The 19,736-nt window shown below is 41.1% G+C and overlaps 2 protein-coding genes across 6 annotated transcripts; one reads left to right on the plus strand and one right to left on the minus strand.

Annotated features, from left to right (window-relative positions):
• Positions 1-1,419: 1,419 nt before the first annotated feature.
• On the minus strand, positions 1,420-3,725 carry rpl8 (ribosomal protein L8). Its single transcript, XM_072444898.1, has 6 exons — positions 3,643-3,725; positions 3,088-3,231; positions 2,869-3,010; positions 2,040-2,258; positions 1,848-1,963; positions 1,420-1,614 (listed from the first exon to the last, which is right to left on the minus strand). The coding sequence occupies exons 2-6, from the start codon at positions 3,223-3,225 to the stop codon at positions 1,456-1,458; spliced, it is 774 nt and encodes a 257-aa protein (XP_072300999.1). The 5' UTR covers positions 3,226-3,231; positions 3,643-3,725; the 3' UTR covers positions 1,420-1,455.
• A 5,454-nt stretch (positions 3,726-9,179) lies between these two features.
• ddx3xa (DEAD-box helicase 3 X-linked a) lies at positions 9,180-19,388 on the plus strand. 5 transcript variants are annotated; one of them, XM_072444899.1, is made up of 19 exons: positions 9,180-9,511; positions 10,378-10,429; positions 10,504-10,551; positions 11,320-11,379; positions 12,757-12,864; positions 13,103-13,235; positions 13,303-13,422; positions 13,498-13,597; positions 13,677-13,812; positions 13,892-13,989; positions 14,066-14,164; positions 14,235-14,395; positions 14,463-14,607; positions 14,675-14,819; positions 15,348-15,398; positions 15,898-16,079; positions 16,151-16,494; positions 16,574-16,686; positions 16,761-19,388. In XM_072444899.1, the coding sequence occupies exons 1-19, from the start codon at positions 9,467-9,469 to the stop codon at positions 16,853-16,855; spliced, it is 2,235 nt and encodes a 744-aa protein (XP_072301000.1). In that variant the 5' UTR covers positions 9,180-9,466; the 3' UTR covers positions 16,856-19,388. The 5 variants fall into 5 exon arrangements, with proteins under 5 accessions (XP_072301000.1, XP_072301001.1, XP_072301002.1 ...); XM_072444900.1 differs by lacking the exon at positions 15,348-15,398; XM_072444901.1 differs by lacking the exon at positions 11,320-11,379.
• Positions 19,389-19,736: the final 348 nt, after the last annotated feature.

A 19,736-nucleotide genomic window follows, 5' to 3' on the forward strand; every position in this document is an offset into this window, starting at 1 on the left:
GGACGGTTCTTGGTCATTCAACTGTAGTACACATTGTTATTATCATTTAAAGTTCTATTATCTAAAGCTCCTTGGCAACCTTATGACCCATGCCAAATCAACTCACAGGTCGTGGTTGGTTTTATATATATATATATATATATATATATATATATATATATATATATATATATATATATATATATATATATATATATATATATATATATATATATATATATATATATATATATATATATATATATATATATATATATATATATATATATATATATATATATATATATAATAATGGTTGGGTGGACTTTCCGGTATTTGGTTGATGTGAAAACGCAGTGATGCAACAAACATTGTTCTGAAATTCAAGGCCTTCTTTTGTTTGTTCTGTTAATTAATTCAATCCTTTTTTGAAGCGCCAATTAATGCTGTAACATTTAGCATGGCTTCTCACCAGAATAGTATAGCCCAAGGGAAAACTTGTGATCATAACAACCTAAAGCTGTTCTAAACCCACACCTCTGCAGAGGGTTTTCCTTGCATTATTTTTCTTTCCATCTACCTTATCTATGATGAGGGTGTTCCTTTGAACTTGTGTATCAGAAAGTGGCTTTTCAATTGCACATTGTAACTCCACTTCACAATTTACTCCCAGATTTGAGTTTTATGTGGGAATAGATGACTGCATTTATAGGAATTCTGAAAATGAAACATATGCAACAAAATTGCTGGCTATCTGGCATCACTTCAGTAGAAACTAGATCTAGACCTGCCCATCGGTCTGCGTTTGCTGTGAGCTGATTAGGGCTATAGTCTGCTGGAGCCAGGAAGTGACCCTGGGCCATGGTGTAACCATCCATTACTCAGCAGGGTTATTGCAGGATTAGCAGCTGGTTAGTCATGTCTCAACTTGAACTAACTAGTAATTCTGTAGGAGTAAAGGTAAACATCAGTAAATACTGTAATTGGTAACTTGAATGCATGTATTTTTGATCTTTGTTAAAACATACCAAATACTCCTGCAAATGAAAATATTCTGCCCACCGTATATTTAAATATTTTGCTCTTATTTTATAGAATTTATTTTGTTGTATTTCACAAATAGAATTTGATTTAAAAGGAACATTTTTGTCCTTGTGTTATTTTTAAGATATTGACTGTACAGAGTTCTACGCCCTGTTTTGCCGACTTTTGTTTTGGCCATGGTGTGACTTTGAATTCTGGAGCTACAGTCGCGATGTGGACTTTCACTTTGTGAGGTTTTTGTGCACAGAAATATAAAAAGCATTGCGCCCTTAGCAAATAAAGAACATGGAATCTTCCCAGTGTCTTTATTGTGGAGTAAAATGTTCCTAATGTAAAACTCATTGTATTTTTATTGAATGAAATGCATACAACTATGTAATTAAAACCCAAGAAAAGTTTCTTTCAAACACTTTATTATCAAGAAGCGCAGACTTAATTTTCTTTCTCCTGGACAGTCTTTGTTCCACGCAGTCTGCCTGTGCGACGGGCAGCGATGAGACCGACCTTGCGACCAGCAGGTGCGTCCCTCCTGATCGTTGAGGGTTTGCCAATGTGCTGATGGTTACCACCTCCGAAGGGATGCTCAACAGGCTGTAGATGAAAAGTGAAGCACATTTGTAGATGAGTCAGGTTCCAAAAAAATACAATGCATTACCGTTAGCTAGATATAATTTGAGCAGGGCTAGTTGACTATTCCCTCTGTTGTGAGTCTACAATTGTAAACTTCATCACACCCTTGACTTTTGACAAAGTTCTATGGGGGCTTTTGAGTATTTTGTAAATAGAATTGAAGTCTGATCAAGGATGCCTTCATGTTCACTTACGTTCATAGCCACACCACGGACACGTGGCCAGCAGTTCCTCTTGGCCTTGTACTTGTGGTAAGCGCGACCAGCTTTAAGGATAGGTTTGTCAATACGACCACCTCCAGCAACCACACCTGGAACAATTTTCAAAGTATCAGCAAAAGAAGCCAATTTCAACAATCACAGTAGCTTTGCAAACAGCTGGCTTACCAACGACTGCTCTGTTAGCTGAAGCAATGACTTTCTTGGATCCAGAAGGGAGCTTGACTCTTGATTTCTTGGTTTCAGGGTTGTGGGAGATAACGGTGGCATAGTTCCCTGAAGCACGGGCCAGCTTGCCTCTATCTCCAGGCTTCTCCTCCAAACAACAGATGATGGTACCTTCAGGCATTACACCCACAGGCAGTACATTTCCAATGTTGAGCTGGGCTGCAAATGGATGGAAATTATTAGTGATGTTTACATTGTATAACATAGGCATCTAGACTTAACACAAAAATTGGAAACTAACATACATGCCCAGATGAACAAATTACTTTTTTGCCCCCCCCCCTCTGCTGTGGACAAAACACCATTGCTCCTACAGTTCCGGTGTTCATAACTCCCATGTATGTGGACTTAAGATCAATATTGAAACGTAAATTGTCCAAAATATAAACAATGATCCATCCACGGGTGTCAGATTTGAAATCATAGAACACAAGCACAACGGTTCATTTAAGTTTTGTTGCTGCACTTAAGGGGCATCTGATTTAACCACAAAAGTATGCATTTAAAACCAATTTAACAGTGCTGGCCAGCGGTGCAGTGGTAGGTTGCACTTGTAGTTGATGCCACCTCAATGTCAGGAGTTCACTTCCTGTCCTTGACCATTTGCAGAATATCTAAACACTCCATTTCATGCTAAAGCAGTCTGGCGATATAATAAAATAAAGCCTCTAGAGAATTTAAATAAAAAGGTACTAAAAAAGAAAAAAGTTGGGTACACCAGATTTCAGCTAACTTACACAAACACGTATTGTTCTAAATGACCACATACCCTTCTTGCCACAGTAGATAAACTGTCCAGTGTGGATGCCCTCAGCAGCAATGAACAGTTCCGTCCTCTTCTTGAAGCGGTACGGGTCGCGAAAAGCAACCTTTGCCAGAGGAGCGCCGCGGCCCGGGTCGTGGATAATATCCTTGAGGAGAAATGTATAGATTAAACACCATCGTTGACTGTCTGTACAAAGCAATAGATCAGTTGTCCATGACATACCTTCACAATCCCCTTGATGTAGCCATGGCGTTCTGCAAAGTCAATATGACGGAGTTTAGCAGCACCTTTTCTGTGCTTGACGTGGGCTTTGAACACAGAGCCCGCACCTTTTCTCTGTCCCCTGATAACACGTCCCATCGTGCACTAAAAACAATTTATCACAAATTAGACATTGCTTACAGAGATCGGAAAACAAACCCAAGTTAACACGCGGCAATACAGCTTATGAAAGCCGATTTAAAAAGAGAAAATGGGAAAAGTAGAGTAAGGACACGGTCTACAGATGTTTTAAAAGGTTAAAGACGTTATGTTACAGAAAATAACAGTGACGGAATCAGCCTTTAGCTGCTAAGCGCTGCCATTACAACGCGGCACTTACGGACTAAACGGTGCCGAACAAACTATTAAAATGAATGTTAATCTGAACAATATGTATTCAGTACAACTCCCTGATTGTTAATGGACACATCTAAAACAGTTTTAAGAGTGGATGACAAGTTAAAATGTTGATATAGACAAGATTCTGCAAATAGAATTTCACTGAAACACCCGTACCTAAACTCCGTTGCCGGAAAGAGGAAGTACAAGGTGTGACGCACACGTTTTCTTCCGGAGAAATCGCCGAAGTGAATTGTGGGAAATGGAGTTTAGATTTCGGGATCGAACGTGTTGTTTTGATAGAGCCACTGGTCAAAAGTTTTAAAAAAAAATTGACATTAGTATTGGTATGCAAAACGTCCATACAGACACATAAATACAAAAGGCAAAGAATACATTCCCCCCAACCTATTGTATGACAATATTATAAAATATTGTTCTGCCTCTCTATGCCAGTAGATGGAGACAGGAGATGATTTGTTTAAGTTAGAGATATGTAACCAAAACCAAAATCATAAATAATTAAAGTCAAATTCTAACTTGTTTAGTTCGATTTAGGTTTACGACCAACATTTTAGATACACTTGAACCAAGCCTGTGTAATTACATTATGTGTCCGGTTTAGGTATAATTTGTTTCCTTTTCTTTACAAGCTCAGGGGGATTTCGTTAAGAATTTTAAAGACACAAAAACTCATTAAATCATTCAGACGTAATTTGTTTGACTTTGTAACGTGACAGAAACCAATATAGCATTATTAAATAAAGTTAAACCACCTGTCCAGAGCAGGATCGGGATCTTCTTCTTCTAGACCAGGAACAGAATAGGGACCAATTTGTGACAGTTCGGAGGGGACAAGGCGCTAAACGCCGAACCTTAGAGCAGCGTGAGCTTCACGTCTATAATAGGTTTTCTCCCCTCAGCGATCACACGCTCGCTGAACACACGAGAGAAACTCTTGTAATCGGGAGTTCTATTGTTAGAGACGTGAAGCTGCCAGCTGCTAGCGTTAGGTGTTACCCGGGGGCCAGAATGGGTGACATCGAAGGAAACCTTAGGATCTTAAAGCAGAGTAGGACCCATTTCCGACGAGTCGTGATTCACGCAGGCGGTAACGACGCCCGGCGGAGACAATCAGAGGTGCTCAAAGTTCAAGTAGCCGCGGTGTGTGACCTAGCGAAGTCGATGTCAGAGACTGTAATATTTTCTGGTCCCCTGCCCAATCGGATCAATGCTGAATTGTACAGCCGTCTTTCAGCATTCAACAGCTGGTTATCGAGATGGTGCCCTCAAAACAACGTAGTCTTTATTGATAACTGGAGTGCGTTTTGGGGAAAGCCCGGGCTCATACGCAGGGATGGCATCTATCCGACTTCGGAGGGTACATCCCTATTAGTTCGGAATTTGACCGATAGTCTTAGTCGTGTTAAGTGACCATCTAGGGATGAGCCCCAGGTGCAGAGCAGCAGTTTAAGACGCTCCTCTGTCGCTGAACTCTCGCCCGTTCTGTTACATGTGAAGTGTTCAGATTCAAGACAGATAGAGAGTGTGTGTCCCTCGTGTTCCTCGTACAAATAATGCCAAAAAGTCACATCTCAGAAAAAATATTTCAGGCGTCAGACCAAATAACTTAAGGAAAATAACAATCACAAATGACACAAATATACAAATGAATAAACACGTAAAATGTGGACTGCTAAACATTAGAGCAATTTCCTCCAATTCGCTCTTAGTTAATGAATTAATTAGTGACTATAACATAGATCTTCTAGCTCTAACTGAAACGTGGCTTCAACAAGACGACTACGTCAGACTAAATGAGTCCACCCCACCCACCCATGTTAACTTTCAGACTGCCAGGAGCACAGGCCGAGGTGGTGGTGTGGCAGTGATCTCACACTCAAGCCTACTCATGAAACTAACAATGCATTTCACTCATTTGAAAGCCTTATGCTGTCAATCACATGTCCAAATATGAAAAACCAAAAAGGAGTTTTGTTCATAGTTATCTACCGACCTCCTGGTCCCTATTCAGAGTTTTTAACAGAGTTTTCTGACTTTATATCAAACTTAGTGTTAGCCTGGGATAAAATAGTTATAGCTGGAGACTTTAATATCCACGTGAACATGAGTGATGACGCTCTCAGTAATGCCTTCAGCGCCTTGTTAGACAGCATTGGTTTCACTCAGAATGTAAATAAACCGACTCACACTCACAAGAACACTCTGGATCTTGTCCTAACGTATGGAACAGAGATTAGTGACCTCATTGTCCTCCCTCAAAACCCTATATTGTCAGATCATTTCCTAATTACCTTTCAGTTTATTCTTAAAGATCATCCAGTCCCACAAAATAAAGTTATAATGAAAAGGACAATATCTGAAAAATCTATCTCAAAATTCAAAGAAATAATAGAGCCAATATTCAGTGACATGTCATGTGATCCTGCTGAGAACAGCTTTAGTCCCAGTTTAAGTGATCAATTTGTCGACTTGACCATGAATTCTCTGAAGTCTGCTCTTGACGTTGTCGCGCCGTTAAAACAGAAGGTCATTAGGCCAAAGCGCGCCTCCCCATGGTACAACCAAGAACTGCGTTCACATAAACAAAGAGTTAGAAAGTTAGAGGGATTATTTCGTCGCTCTCACACCGAAGAATCCCTAAAAGCATGGAACAGTTGCCTTCTGTCCTATAAGCAGGCTCTGCGTAAGGCCCAAACCAGATATTATTCAAATCTAATAGAAGTCAACAAAAGTAACACTAAATTCCTTTTCAGCACTGTAGCTAGGCTAACAAACTGTCACAGTGCAGTAGAGCCCTCAATCCCAGCTACACTCAGCTCTGATGATTTCCTCCTATTTTTTAACAATAAAATAAAAACAATCAGAGATAAATTAGATGAAATTACCCCCGCTATTAGCCCTGAACTAGCCCAAGCTGTAAATCCAACGTCCCATATAAATCCACCTGTAAACTTAGAAAGGTTCACAGCTGTCGATCAAGCAGAGATAACTTCAGCCATTATGTCCTCTAAAAGCTCAACTTGTGTCCTAGACCCCATTCCAAGCAGACTCCTCAAAGACATTCTCCCCCTAATTATAGACCCTATTCTTAATATAATAAATACTTCACTCCAAAGTGGCTATGTTCCACAGTCCTTCAAACATGCAGTCATTAAACCTCTTCTGAAAAAGCCTAATCTAGATGCCGAACTATTGGTAAACTACAGACCTATTTCAAATCTTCCCTTCGTCTCTAAAATCCTTGAAAAAGTTGTAGTAAAACAACTTTGTTGCCACCTGCAGGACAATAACTTATTTGAAGTTTTCCAGTCAGGGTTCAGAGCCCACCACAGCACAGAAACTGCACTAGTTAAAGTCAAAATTATTTGTTATTAGCCGCTGACGATGGACTGGTCTCAATCCTGGTTCTGTTGGACCCCAGCGCAGCGTTTGACACCATTGACCACAACATTCTACTGCAGAGTTTAGAATGTGATGTAGGTGTTGGAGGAACAGCCCTCAGCTGGTTTAAATCCTATCTATCTGATAGGTTCCAATTTGTTAATGTAAACCAGAGCTCCTCACCAAGCTCTAAAGTAATTTACGGTGTGCCACAGGGTTCGGTACTCGGTCCAATTCTGTTTACTCTTTATATGCTGCCATTAGGCAACATTATCAGAAAGCATGACATTAACTTCCACTGCTATGCAGACGACACTCAGCTGTATTTATCAATGAAACCTGATCAGAGCGATCAAGTAGACAGACTTAGTACTTGTGTGAAGGAGATAAAAACCTGGATGACACTTAACTACCTGCTTCTTAACCCTGAAAAAACCGAGGTCATTGTGCTTGGCCCTAAGCATCTACGAGACGGTCTATCTGAGCAGATAGTCACACTGGACAATGTTAGTGTAGCCTCTAGTTCTACTGTAAGAAATCTTGGAGTCTTATTTGACCAGGAGCTCTCATTTAAAGCTCATATAAATCAAGTCTGTAAAACAGCCTATTTCCATTTGCGCAACATCGCCAAAATCAGAAGAATCCTGCCTAAAAGCGATGCTGAAAAACTTATCCATGCATTTGTAACGACTAGATTAGACTACTGTAACTCCCTGCTCGCAGCGTGTCCTAAAAGCTCCATAAAAAGCTTTCAACTGGTTCAAAATGCAGCAGCAAGATTACTATCAGGAACAAAAAGAAGAGAGCACATTACGCCGGTGCTGAAGTCTCTTCACTGGCTCCCGTCGAGTTTAGAATCAAATTTAAAATTCTACTCTTGACCTACAAAGCCATAAATGACATGGCCCCATCCTACCTCAAAGATGCTATAGAACCATATCATCCAAACAGAGCTCTTCGCTCTCAGAATGCCGGCCTTCTGGTGGTCCCAAGAGTCTCTAAAAGTACAGTAGGAGGTAGAGCGTTTAGCTACCAAGCTCCTGTGTTATGGAATCAGCTCCCGACCCATGTTAAATATGCTGACACAGTCTCTTCATTTAAGTCCAGGCTTAAAACGTTCCTCTTTGAAATCGCTTATGGTCAGACTAGTTAGGAACAGAAACATAAACCCACAGCTTTAGCTACGCTGCCCTAGGAGCAACTATGCTGGGGGAAGTATGACAGCTTGAGCACTATCCTCTTCTTCTGACTACTTATGCTATCAAACAATATTTATTTTTTTAATTCCACTTGCAAACTGTTCACCACCTTCTTTTTCTTTCTCTCACTCCTGAGGACCTGTGGACCCAGATGTCCCTCCCCTGGTGAAGTGGTCCCTGCCCCGTGTGGACGGTCCCTCATCTGCCTGAAGAGTGGGTCCAGCTCCAGTCTCCTTGTGTCCGTCTGTCCGTCTGTGAGAGTCGGATCTCTTCTTCACTGGAACTCCTCCAGGTTTCTAGGCTTTTTTCCCAAAGAGGTTTTTTTTGTAGTTTTTCCTGGCCGAGAAGGAGAGTCTAAGGACAGAGGACCCTGGGACATCGTCCCTCGCCACCACAGACATTGTCTGACTTCATCGCCACCACAGACATTGTCTGACTCCATCGCCACCACAGACATTGTCTGACTTCATCGCCACCACAGACATTGTTGATTCATTTCTCCCTGTGGCCCTCAGAGGCAACTGTTGTTGTGATTTTGGGCCTTACAAAAATAAATGTATTTGATTTGGTTTGATGGTGTTTTATGGCGGCTGGTATCCAAGTGTTACATTACCGCCAGACGTTATTCTTTAGACTTTATTCTTCAAACTTTATTATTTCCACTGTGCATCCACTGGACTGGGAGAGAGCGAAGTGAGATCAAAGGAGGGATTTGACTCTTTGACTAATACATGACATTCTTTGTGACCCTTCCTTTTAAGCCCTTTGAGGAGCTTTCAAACCATATGGCACTCGGAATAGGTTCGTCAAGCATAGGATACTTTATTAGACGAATGACAGTCGGCTTGTAGCTAATATTTCAGCAAATGGTTTAGTATTTTGTCAAGCAGATAGCCAAAAGCCTGGATCCCCATTCAGTAAACAGAGTATATTTTCAATGCATTGTCTATATAAATATGTGTAGTTTATTTAGTTAGGGTTAGGGTTAGGATTAAGGAAAAAAAATCATTCTTGTGCCTGGTATTCACGCTGGTCAAATCCAAGATTAAATAACTCTCGCGATACTTCCCTGTGTAAGCACTGTTTACGGACTTGATATCTCGCGTTACCTGAACACTCCGGTCTCATTCCAACACCGTCAGGTCGCCGGGAGGGGGTTTTGTTCAAAGGCTCTACAGTTACCATTTCATACTGAATTCTAGCGTTATTTATACTTAGGAATCGACGTTATTTTATTTATTTGAAATAGACAAGTTGTAAAATACCACTAGCTGTTATACCAAGGAGGAACTTTTTACGAAAAGGGGGACATCGTCGTACTTTCAGCCGTATAGCTAACCGTGCTAACAAAGAAAATAATTTTCTTCAAAAAATAATCTCCACTACTCTCTTTAGTTATGAGTCATGTGGTCGTCGATAATCCACACGGTCTAGATCAGCAGGTGAGTGATTTTAATGCTCCTTTTCCACCAGGGATGTGTTTAAAAGCGCGATATTACAGAGGTGAGCTTCGTGGTGTTAGCTCTATTAGCTAACACGGGCTAATTGCTAACGTTGCTCAAATGTCGGCGATGGCGTTGTGAGATTGTCATGGCGGAGGACCACTCTGCGCTGGGGCCACAATCCGCGGTTCCTTAACGGTTGCTAATGGCGGATTGCAGCCGATTTGTAATGTGTTCACCAGATTATTATTTTGAGGATTGTTTCTTGCTAAGTTTTGCGGAAATTCGCAGTTATCCGACGTGCGGCCGGCCACTGTGGTGCGTAGCCGGCTAAAGTCGGGCCTCAGCCCTGAAACGTGGCGCAGGAAGAAAAAAAAAAGTGCTGTCGCTGATGGACACACTACGTGCCTCCGGTTCCAGTCCACGGTCCTAATTAGACATACTCCCGTCATATTTTTATTTGCTCGATTTCGATTTGATATTGACGCGTTTTTTTTTTTTTTTTTTTTTTTTTTTTTTTTAAATATGCATTGTTTCTGCTCTTAGTTGTTATATATACAGGTACATACCAGAATCTGTAATTGTTTATTTGCCATTGAACAATTCTTAAACGTTCGAACTTTGTTTCGGTGCAACGTAAAACTATGAACGAAATATTTACAACAACAAAAAATAAATCTGCTATATGATTAAAAAATACAAATTGGCTTTCTATGTACACACAAGTTAGTTTAATTTACCGATTTAGTGCAGAAGGTGTCCATGCAGTTATTGATTGTATTTAAGAAGTGTTCATGAGTCCAACTACATATGGAAAGAAACTTAAAGGTAATAACCATGCAATATATTTATCTGTTCTTTTGTAGCTTGCTGCCCTAGACTTGAACTCTGCTGACGGACAGGGCGGAGGAACTGGCAGTAAGTACTCAAATGTAATTGTCACTGTTGTGCAATAGGCAAAAGTGTTTTAACATGCACTTTTTTCTCTTCAGGACGCTATATTCCGCCACATTTGAGGAACAAAGATGCAGGCAGAAATGGTGAGTATACTATTACAATCACTGCAAGTCTGGTAAAAGGACGCACCGATTAACCAGCACCAAAAAAAAAAAAGAATATGCAGAACTAGAGGTTGAGTGAAACATTAATAATGCTTAATTGCATAAGTTATACTTTGGCAGTCCTGAACTGCAACAAAGACAATTGCAGGTGAAAGTCCAAAAATATATCAAGATTGATATATATTTTTTAAATATTGCCCACCCTCAAGCTGAACCACTATTGCATTTATTTCTTGCTTTATACCAAAATTAAATAAAGATCAGCGCTCTACTGATAAAAGTAGTAATCATAATTCATGGTTAAGTTAATTTGCGCATCACCTGGTTCATCAGGAAATGAGATGCACCGATGAATCTGAACCTTTTGTAGGGATGGAAATTGATTAACTAATCGGTATTGCTGTCAATTCTGCAATGTCAACTATTATAGTCAGTATACTATAGATGATACATTAAGAATTATATAAAACTTGTTTGCTGTTGCAAAGTAACTTAATATATAAGGTTATATAAACATTTGAGGGTTTTTTGGCTTCATCATAGCTAAACATTTTGCTTGTAGTGAATGAGACGACATATTTAACAATACCAAAAGCAGATTCTAGGAATAAGAGGAATCGTTAAAGGAGGCATATAATTCTGATGACTTGGTAAAAGAACCGGTTCTCGATTACCATCCTTAGTATTTTGTTATTGTGGGTCTACACACATGACTTTTTTCTCGTTTATTGTTTTCTTATCCCACAGCAGCAAATGCTTATTCCGCTGGTAGACAGTACGGTTATTCAATGGCACCTGTAAATCTCTGTAAGTCCCTTCCGTCTGCTTTTGCTGATGGCAGCCTGCATTTCTACATGCATGAAAAGGCCTTTTTACAAACGACAAACCCAATTTGAAGGGGTAGAGAGAAGGCCGAGTTTACTTGACTCTTAATCTAGTAATTGCTTTTGGCTGTGGTGCTTGCAATTAATGTTTCTGAAAACGTGCAATTCACTTAGGTGTGCCTCAAGTTTCTCCCAAGCAGTGCCCACAACTGTGGCAAGCTGAATATCAGCCAAGACAAAGAAAGGATGGGATGATTGTAGGATTGAACTAGTGTTGCCTTAAAACCCATACTTTACTGTTTAGGACAGTAATACCTGGTGTTTTTATAGTAGTCTCCATGCCTTTGCTCAGGTTACCCAAGACTGGCCTCAAGAGCTTGCCTTTTACCATGCCTACGACTGGTGGTTGGCAAAACGGATGTGGTACTTGTGTCTGCATGTCATGCCACTTAATTTATGGCTGCTTTTCAATAAAGGCACACATTTTGGTGTGTTGTCAGTCGCTAAAGTAGGTCAGATGCCTAACATGTTTGTCATGTTTTGTCTTACAAACATGCTTATGCATGGTGATGGTGACTAAAGTCTTACATTTTTCCAAAAAATATTTTGTACGGCGTTGTGGCCATTAAGCAATCGTTTGTGCTTAACACATTTCCCCCCCAATGTTTAAATGTGGTGGTCCTAAATAAATTATAACAATTGGTGTGTTAAAATGACACTTTTTTTAGAAATTCTATAATTTTGTTTATGCTGACATGAGGATACTCATTTTTGCTGAGTACACATGTCATGTCTGATCCAGGGCTTTAGTTTTTGGTAAAAAATGAGGAAAGTCTTTTAAACATTTTAACACAATTGGATAAATTAACTATAGTTTGCGGTGGACCGATGTGACGCTTGTGCCTCTGTTGGCTCAAATATTGATGGAAGTTTATCTTATCGAGCCTGAGGTGCCATAATGGCAGTTAAACTTATTTGGCAGATGTGTGGCTCATCTAACACCCTCGTGCTAGAGCGGAGAGCTGCTGAGTGAGACGCTATACCATTGTACTGTCGTTGGTCTCTCACTAGCCTCACCCTGCACTGAACGTAGTTTTGCCACTGAAGGGCCCAGTGACTTGGCCAGTGTTCACAGCAGGGGAGATTGATGTGGTGTAAAGATCTCAGAACCCTCAAGTCCATGATATGTGGATCATTGTGGTTCATCGTTTAACAATGAACCATTTCTCCCAAGATTATGTTTGTAATTTGCGTGACGCTCAGTGGCACCATGAAAATGTGGAAGAGTTCTTGGCGTAGCTTCATGACAGCATTTACTACTTCACACACACTTATTTTAACGTGCCTTCGCCTCTTGAAGATTCTCCCGGGTGGGACGGAGGCCGTACCAATGGATATGTGAATGGTTACCATGACAACCGCTCAAACGGGAGCTTCGGGGGACGTGGAACTCAACGCAGTGATAGAGGTGGGTGGGGGCGCCTGCCATGTAGGGGGTGTGGAGGCACGTTTAATCAGCCATTAGAAAACACGGGTGGGAGTTTGTGCTCCCCTGCTTCTTGCCAACGTCATCGTCCCTAAGCTCCTGATGCCAATAATTTTCTTCACATCAAGCAAAATTTGATATAAATTTATATTAGACTTGGATTTTTTTATTTGAACATACAAATTGTATTTTTATATTTTATAACATGGATCATTTATAGGTTTTGGCAATTATGAAAATAAAGAGGGCGGTTGGGAAGGTAATCAGAGAGACGCTGCCTACAGCAGTTTTGGTGGACGCAATGATCGATCAAAGCCTACCTACAACGATCGCGGGACAGGCTCAAGGGGGCGGTAAGTGCAACCTATATCCTAATGCATTCTTAATGTGCTCCGTGTGACTTACACCTTTTGTGCACAGATATGAGCGTGGAGGCTTCTCAGGTGGAGCAGGAGGAACTGGAGGAAACAGCCGGTGGTCAGATGAGTCCAGAGAAGAGGACTGGTCTAAACCTACTCCCCGCCAAGAACGCCTGGAAAAGTAAGATCTACATTACCTGCCCCACTAACTGAGCTACTCAACAGTCCATTTAACCATATCTCTTTTTGGTTTCAGCGAGCTTTTTGCTGGAAGTAATACTGGCATCAACTTTGAAAAATATGATGACATTCCTGTGGAAGCCACTGGAAACAACTGCCCACCACACATCGATAGTGTAAGGTTATCCAGCTGCCTTGTGATGCAGTTAATTTTTCTTGAACATTTCATATATTGAATTTCTTGTTCCACTATAGTTCGGTGACGTGGACATGGGTGAGATTATAATGGGAAATGTCAATCTCAGTCGCTACGACCGACCCACACCAGTTCAGAAACATGCTATCCCAATCATCAAGGGCAGGAGGGACTTGATGGCCTGTGCCCAAACAGGTACACACTGCATTCTGAAAAAAATAAAGACCCACATCAACTGTCTTAATGCCAAGTTTGTCTCTTGTGTATGTCTAAGGCTCTGGCAAAACTGCAGCCTTCTTGTTGCCTGTGTTGAGTCGGATTTTCACAGATGGCCCTGGAGATGCCCTTCAGGCATCCAAAAGCAGTGGACAGGTATGGACCACAGTCTCTGCTCTTTCACCATCTGGTGTATCATGTAGCGGTTTATAATTGGCCTTTTGTGTCTCAGGAGAATGGAAGGTATGGTCGCCGTAAGCAGTTCCCAATAGCCCTGGTCCTGGCTCCAACCAGAGAGTTGGCTCTGCAGATCTACGATGAAGCACGCAAGGTGATTTATAGTTTTAGTTTTAAACTATACATTCTTGTTGTGCTGTATTTTAATCCTTTGCCTTTTCTAGTTTGCGTATCGTTCTCGTGTTCGTCCCTGCGTCGTATATGGTGGTGCAGACATTGGTCAGCAGATCCGGGACTTGGAAAGGGGCTGCCACCTCCTGGTTGCCACGCCAGGACGTCTGGTAGACATGATGGAGAGGGGCAAAATTGGCCTGGACTACTGCAAGTGTGTAAAAGATTCATATTTGTTTGTATTGCCTTTGAATAGTGTATTTACGGGTGCATGTGTTTAGCTTCTTAGTCCTGGATGAGGCTGATCGCATGTTGGATATGGGTTTTGAGCCTCAGATCAGACGTATAGTGGAACAGGACACTATGCCACCAAAAGGGATCCGACAAACTATGATGTTCAGCGCCACCTTCCCAAAAGAAATTCAGGTAAAACTCATTGACTATCAATTCTAAATTTGAATTGGTACATTACACCTTATTGCTTGTTGTGCAGATCCTTGCCCGGGATTTTCTGGATGACTACATTTTCCTGGCAGTAGGGCGTGTTGGTTCAACTTCAGAAAACATCACTCAGAAAGTTGTCTGGGTGGAAGAGGGTGATAAAAGGTCCTTCCTCCTTGATCTTCTTAATGCCACAGGTATGAGCCCATGGTGCATTTGTTCATGTATGTATGTATGCTATTTTACTAGAGCTGTGAAATTAGATTTTAATTGAGATTTTCATTAAATAATTAATTATTATCAAGTTTAGAAAATTTGTCTTGACATGTGTTAAGGAAATGAATGGTGGAAGCCGTTGGGTGTAATCCCTCATTCGTCCAGGAGCGTTCCATTATAGACAATTAAGTTTTAGTCATCTGGACACTGGTTTAGAAAGATAAGACTCTCACCCAAGAGTCTCAATCTGTGGATCTAGTCTCTTGGGCGAGAGTCAAACGTCTTGTTCTAAAACTGTCCAGATGACAACCGAATATTCTACAATGAAGGCATAATTAAATCTAATTATAAACCTTCATATTGAACCCTATGAACACTTGTTCATAGGGTACAAATGTTGAAGGAAATCTAGTTCGCTGTTTTGAGTATTAAGACGTGTTAATGTTCAGCATAAACATGTGGAGCAGTTGGACTGAGCAGCCTTGCATCTGGTTTGGTTTTTATCTCAGTTATTCCAAGTGAGGTTGAGGAAAATGTGACAGAGGCCCCAGAGAAACCTGGTAAGTATGAGAATATGTAATCTCCACATTTCACAGCTCATCCCGTCCCTGCTCAGTTAGTTTTCCTTTGGCTATGGATCACCAACACCCACCGTGGTTCTTTCTCATTTTAATTTAATGGAACTGGTGTGACATGTGTTTTAAGATACAAATGTGTGAGGCACTCTGTCTTAAACATAAGATGATGACACAATCTCCATTTTTATTTTTGTATTGCAGTTCCCGGAAACATTTGAGATTATCCTGAGTTTTATTTGCAACCTTCTGATGGCCATTAATTCATGTAGAAATTACATTGTTTTAGTCACAATATTTTTGTCCTGTGAATCTTAAAACTGAAGCTAAAAGCAATTAATGGTTGTCGGGGTGTAAAAAGTTTGCATTATTTCATGTCTCATTTGTAGTTTTTATTTTGCCAACGTTTTTGTAGTTGTACTTCTGTTTCATGTGGCTCTTAGGCTCACCATATTGTTAACCATCTGTTTGTTTTGCATTGTAGGTAAAGATTCCTTGACCCTGGTTTTTGTGGAAACAAAGAAGGGGGCAGATTCCCTGGAAGACTACCTCTACCGCGAGGGCTATGCTTGCACCAGTATTCATGGTGACCGCTCTCAGAAAGACCGAGAAGAGGCGCTGCATCAGTTCCGCTCTGGGCGCTGCCCCATCTTGGTGGCTACAGCGGTATGTGACTGTGCGGGCGTATGGGACGGGACTGTGCAGGATGTGCTTCTAACTGAGCGTTCTCTCCTCAGGTGGCAGCCAGAGGTCTTGACATCAGCAATGTGAAGCATGTGATAAACTTTGACTTGCCCAGTGACATTGAGGAATATGTCCATCGTATTGGCCGTACAGGACGTGTGGGAAATCTCGGCAAGTACTTTTATAACACTTTCCTTGTTATGTCTTCCCCTGTATCCATACTGAATGTTTTTATTCTTACAGGTCTGGCCACGTCGTTCTTTAACGACAAAAACAGCAATATAACCAAAGATTTGTTAGACATCTTAGTGGAAGCCAAGCAGGAGGTGCCCTCCTGGCTGGAGAGCCTGGCCTATGAGCACCAGCACAAGAGCAACAGTCGCGGCGGACGTTCCAAGTCCAGGTAAAGAAGTCAAAGATGATTGGCTTAAATTAGTTTCCTGTGTTCAACTGTTAAATGGCTGTCTTTTGTTCAGATTCTCTGGGGGCTTTGGAGCCAGAGATTACCGTCAGACGCCTGGTTCAGGAGGCTTTGGCAGTAGCCGCCCAGCACGTGGTGGTGCTGGAGGAAACCGCAGCTTTGGAGGAGGTGAGCAACAGTGTCCTTCAGGCTGATGGCGCTCACTCCACCAAATGCACTGTCTAACAATCTAATATTTTCAGGAGGATTCAGTGGTGGCGGCAACAACTTCTACAGTAATGATGGCTATGGAGGAAATTACAGCCACTCTGGTAGTGTGGATTGGTGGGGCAACTAGTCGCCATAGGAATAGGTTGCCTTGTCAACCAACCAAATGGAAACCACATGTTAAACTTTCGCCAGACACAACAACCTTCCCTGTGTAGCTTCACTGACACACAGTACATTACCAACCCTGGTTCTCTGCCATTCCTTTTCTCCCACACGGGAACTGCAGCGCTGCACAAAGGTACCAGCACGTGCCGGGCCCCGGAGAGCGCAGAGACTTGCACACCTCAGAGTGAGCATGGATGCTGACATACATGCATAGTCCGATAGCGACTTCGGGCTTTCATTGTTTAAAGTATTTTTGTTCTTTTTGTGGAAAAAAAACAATTGAATAACCTGAGGATCAATTGTATGTTAATGTACTGTGCCTTTTGAATTTAAACAGGAAATCTGTTTTCATTTCACCAGATGAACATGGCCAAGAGTTCTAAATTAGTTTTTTATTTTATTTCATAAAAAAGTACATAAAATAAGCTTGGACTTGCTCAAACCTTGGCAAATACTTTGGTATTGTGGCTTCAGCCTCACAATTCCATTTGAACTCAAATTTACTGCAACATCATGTAGCGGTTTTTTATTTTTGATTTAACAGTTTTTTGAGCTATTGCTGTTCTCTATAATCTGGGCCACTGTGTTAAGCAACTGTATTTTAATCCTCGAGGACAAGGTTAACACTTGTTTGGCTCACTCTATCCTGGACAGGCTCCATTTTAAATGGGTTTGGGAGTCTACAATAGCCATTCCTGTGATTATCTTAAAACACAGAAGTCATTAAGCTCAGTGCCAACACTCGCTGAGGATCCAAAATAATTGATGCTGGAACATGTTACTCCGCAGTTATCGTTTGACTTGACAGTGTTAAGGCAGCTAGTATGTTCTAAGTGCTAGCTACATTAAGTGGGTGGTGTTTTTGTGTTAATTTTTACTTGAGACATTATGGTGCAGGCGTGTGCAAAATGGAAGTTTGTTGTCCTAAAAATGCCTGCCATCTTGAAAGCGAGGGTTCAAAATGACTGGACAAAGGACCACAGCATCAGGAAGGCCGCACTGTGGTGAGCTGTACTGAATCTATGCTCTACCACGAGGCCCAGATGGTATTCTACGCTTGCAAGTGTTTTGTTTTTTGGTCAAGAAGGAAGGACAAGTGAACTGAGTCGCAGGCTTAACTTAATTACAAACGTTTTCTCTTTTCAAGCTGCGTTGGAGGCAGGGGTCATCTGAAGACAGGCATTTGGTCACTGAGGTTTAGCAATTGAACTTAAGGGGAGCAGGGGCAGCACTCGGGGTGGGGTGGGACGGGCTCAGGTAGCGGTTTGAAGTGCACCGCCTTGTCAGTGGCTTAAGTTTTCATTTCTGCGTAGTTGACCTCTGGAGGTCGCTGGGGTTCAGGTCGGACCACGTGCTGTTCAAACTAGACAGATCTCCAGAGGTGTGTTTTGAAATCCACTGGACTCTGGTGTAGTGAAGCCAGAGACTGCAGAGAGGGCGTCGACCTCTTGACGCTCCAGTTTTCTCGTTGGTGTTGTGCCTTGAAAACTTTTATAAGAATTTGAGCTATAAGCGGATGCACTGACAGTGAGAACTTGAACGAATGATGCAACTTGATTTTGGTGTGTAGGCCCTTGTTTCATTGTGCCCATCAAGTTTTACAGTTCTTTTATTGCACATCTAGAGTTTTATATAGATGTCTTTGAATATGTGTCCTTAAGCTTCCAAATATTGTGTGAGGAGTTTGTGGAGAAACGCAGCTTGTTTACAAAAGGGGAAGGGTTCTCTATGTTAAACCAGGATTTATTTGGGACCAGGGGATTTAGCAGTTGGGAGTTTAGCCATTTGCACAGATTTCTAGATTCTACTTTTGCTGCTAGTTTTGTGTAATTTATTAAGCATTTTTGACAAATATTTATTTTTGTAAGCCTCAAAGTGATTCTTTGAAAGTTTCAGAAACTTGACCAAAAGACATTACAAAAACACTAGCACTTGAATGTTGAATGTCACCTGTGTGCGTGAAATTTCTATTTCGGGGTAGTGTGAGCTTTTTAAATGTAAAATACATGCGACTCAATATCTTCAGCTGTGTCGGGGCCTTGTCAAGGCGCCTGTCGCTTCAAACTAGATAATTGGTGAGCAAAAATTTGAAAATGGAAAAAATCTGCCAAGGTTTGGAATAAAGCTTTCAAAAGCAACAAAATTTCCTAAACATATCAGAGCAGAAGTGTGACGATTCTCAATGTGTGCATTAATAATTGTTTCTGATTTACCTGAATTTTTTCCAGTGAATGTCTGGCACATGGCAATCCTTAAAGTAACAAACATGTGGTTAATTCTCATTGTTGTATTTGCGTATATGAAAGCCATGGGTTCTGGTTCAATGTGGATTGGGCCTGTTCTTGACCTGTTCCACGTTTGGTCAACAACCTGAGGTTCTTTAGATGTAGACTTTGCTTTCTGTATTAGCTTCTAGGCTACTGCACTGCATGGGAAATACTCAGCTGTGCAATTGTATGATTTTACCAAAATAAAAATGTTTGAATGCAAAATTATCTGGCAAAATAAAGCATGTTTTCTGATAACAAGTTTACTGTAGTTGGGCAGAGGGCACCTGTAGCATCCGGCCTGTTGCCTTGGAAACGCAGGGCACACAGACGGCTCAATTTGATGATTGGATGGGCTTCTTTTTGAACTATAAAATTTTCATTTGTATACAAAAATTTGTGATTTGTATTCTTTCAATCCAAGGGTTTAAAACACAATTGAAGGTACATTGCAGGAGAAATTACTTGAGAAATTAAGTAATGTGGCTATTTTATTGTAATAAAGTGAAGTTGTAACTCATTACTTTCCCTCTTGATTAGTTGTACAGCACATTAGTTTATAAAAATCTACTTATA

This window comes from Eucyclogobius newberryi, unplaced genomic scaffold (assembly GCF_026437365.1).
Source record: "Eucyclogobius newberryi isolate DKJ021-1_F unplaced genomic scaffold, fEucNew1.0.hap1 SCAF_14, whole genome shotgun sequence".
NCBI lineage: Eukaryota > Metazoa > Chordata > Actinopteri > Gobiiformes > Gobiidae > Eucyclogobius > Eucyclogobius newberryi.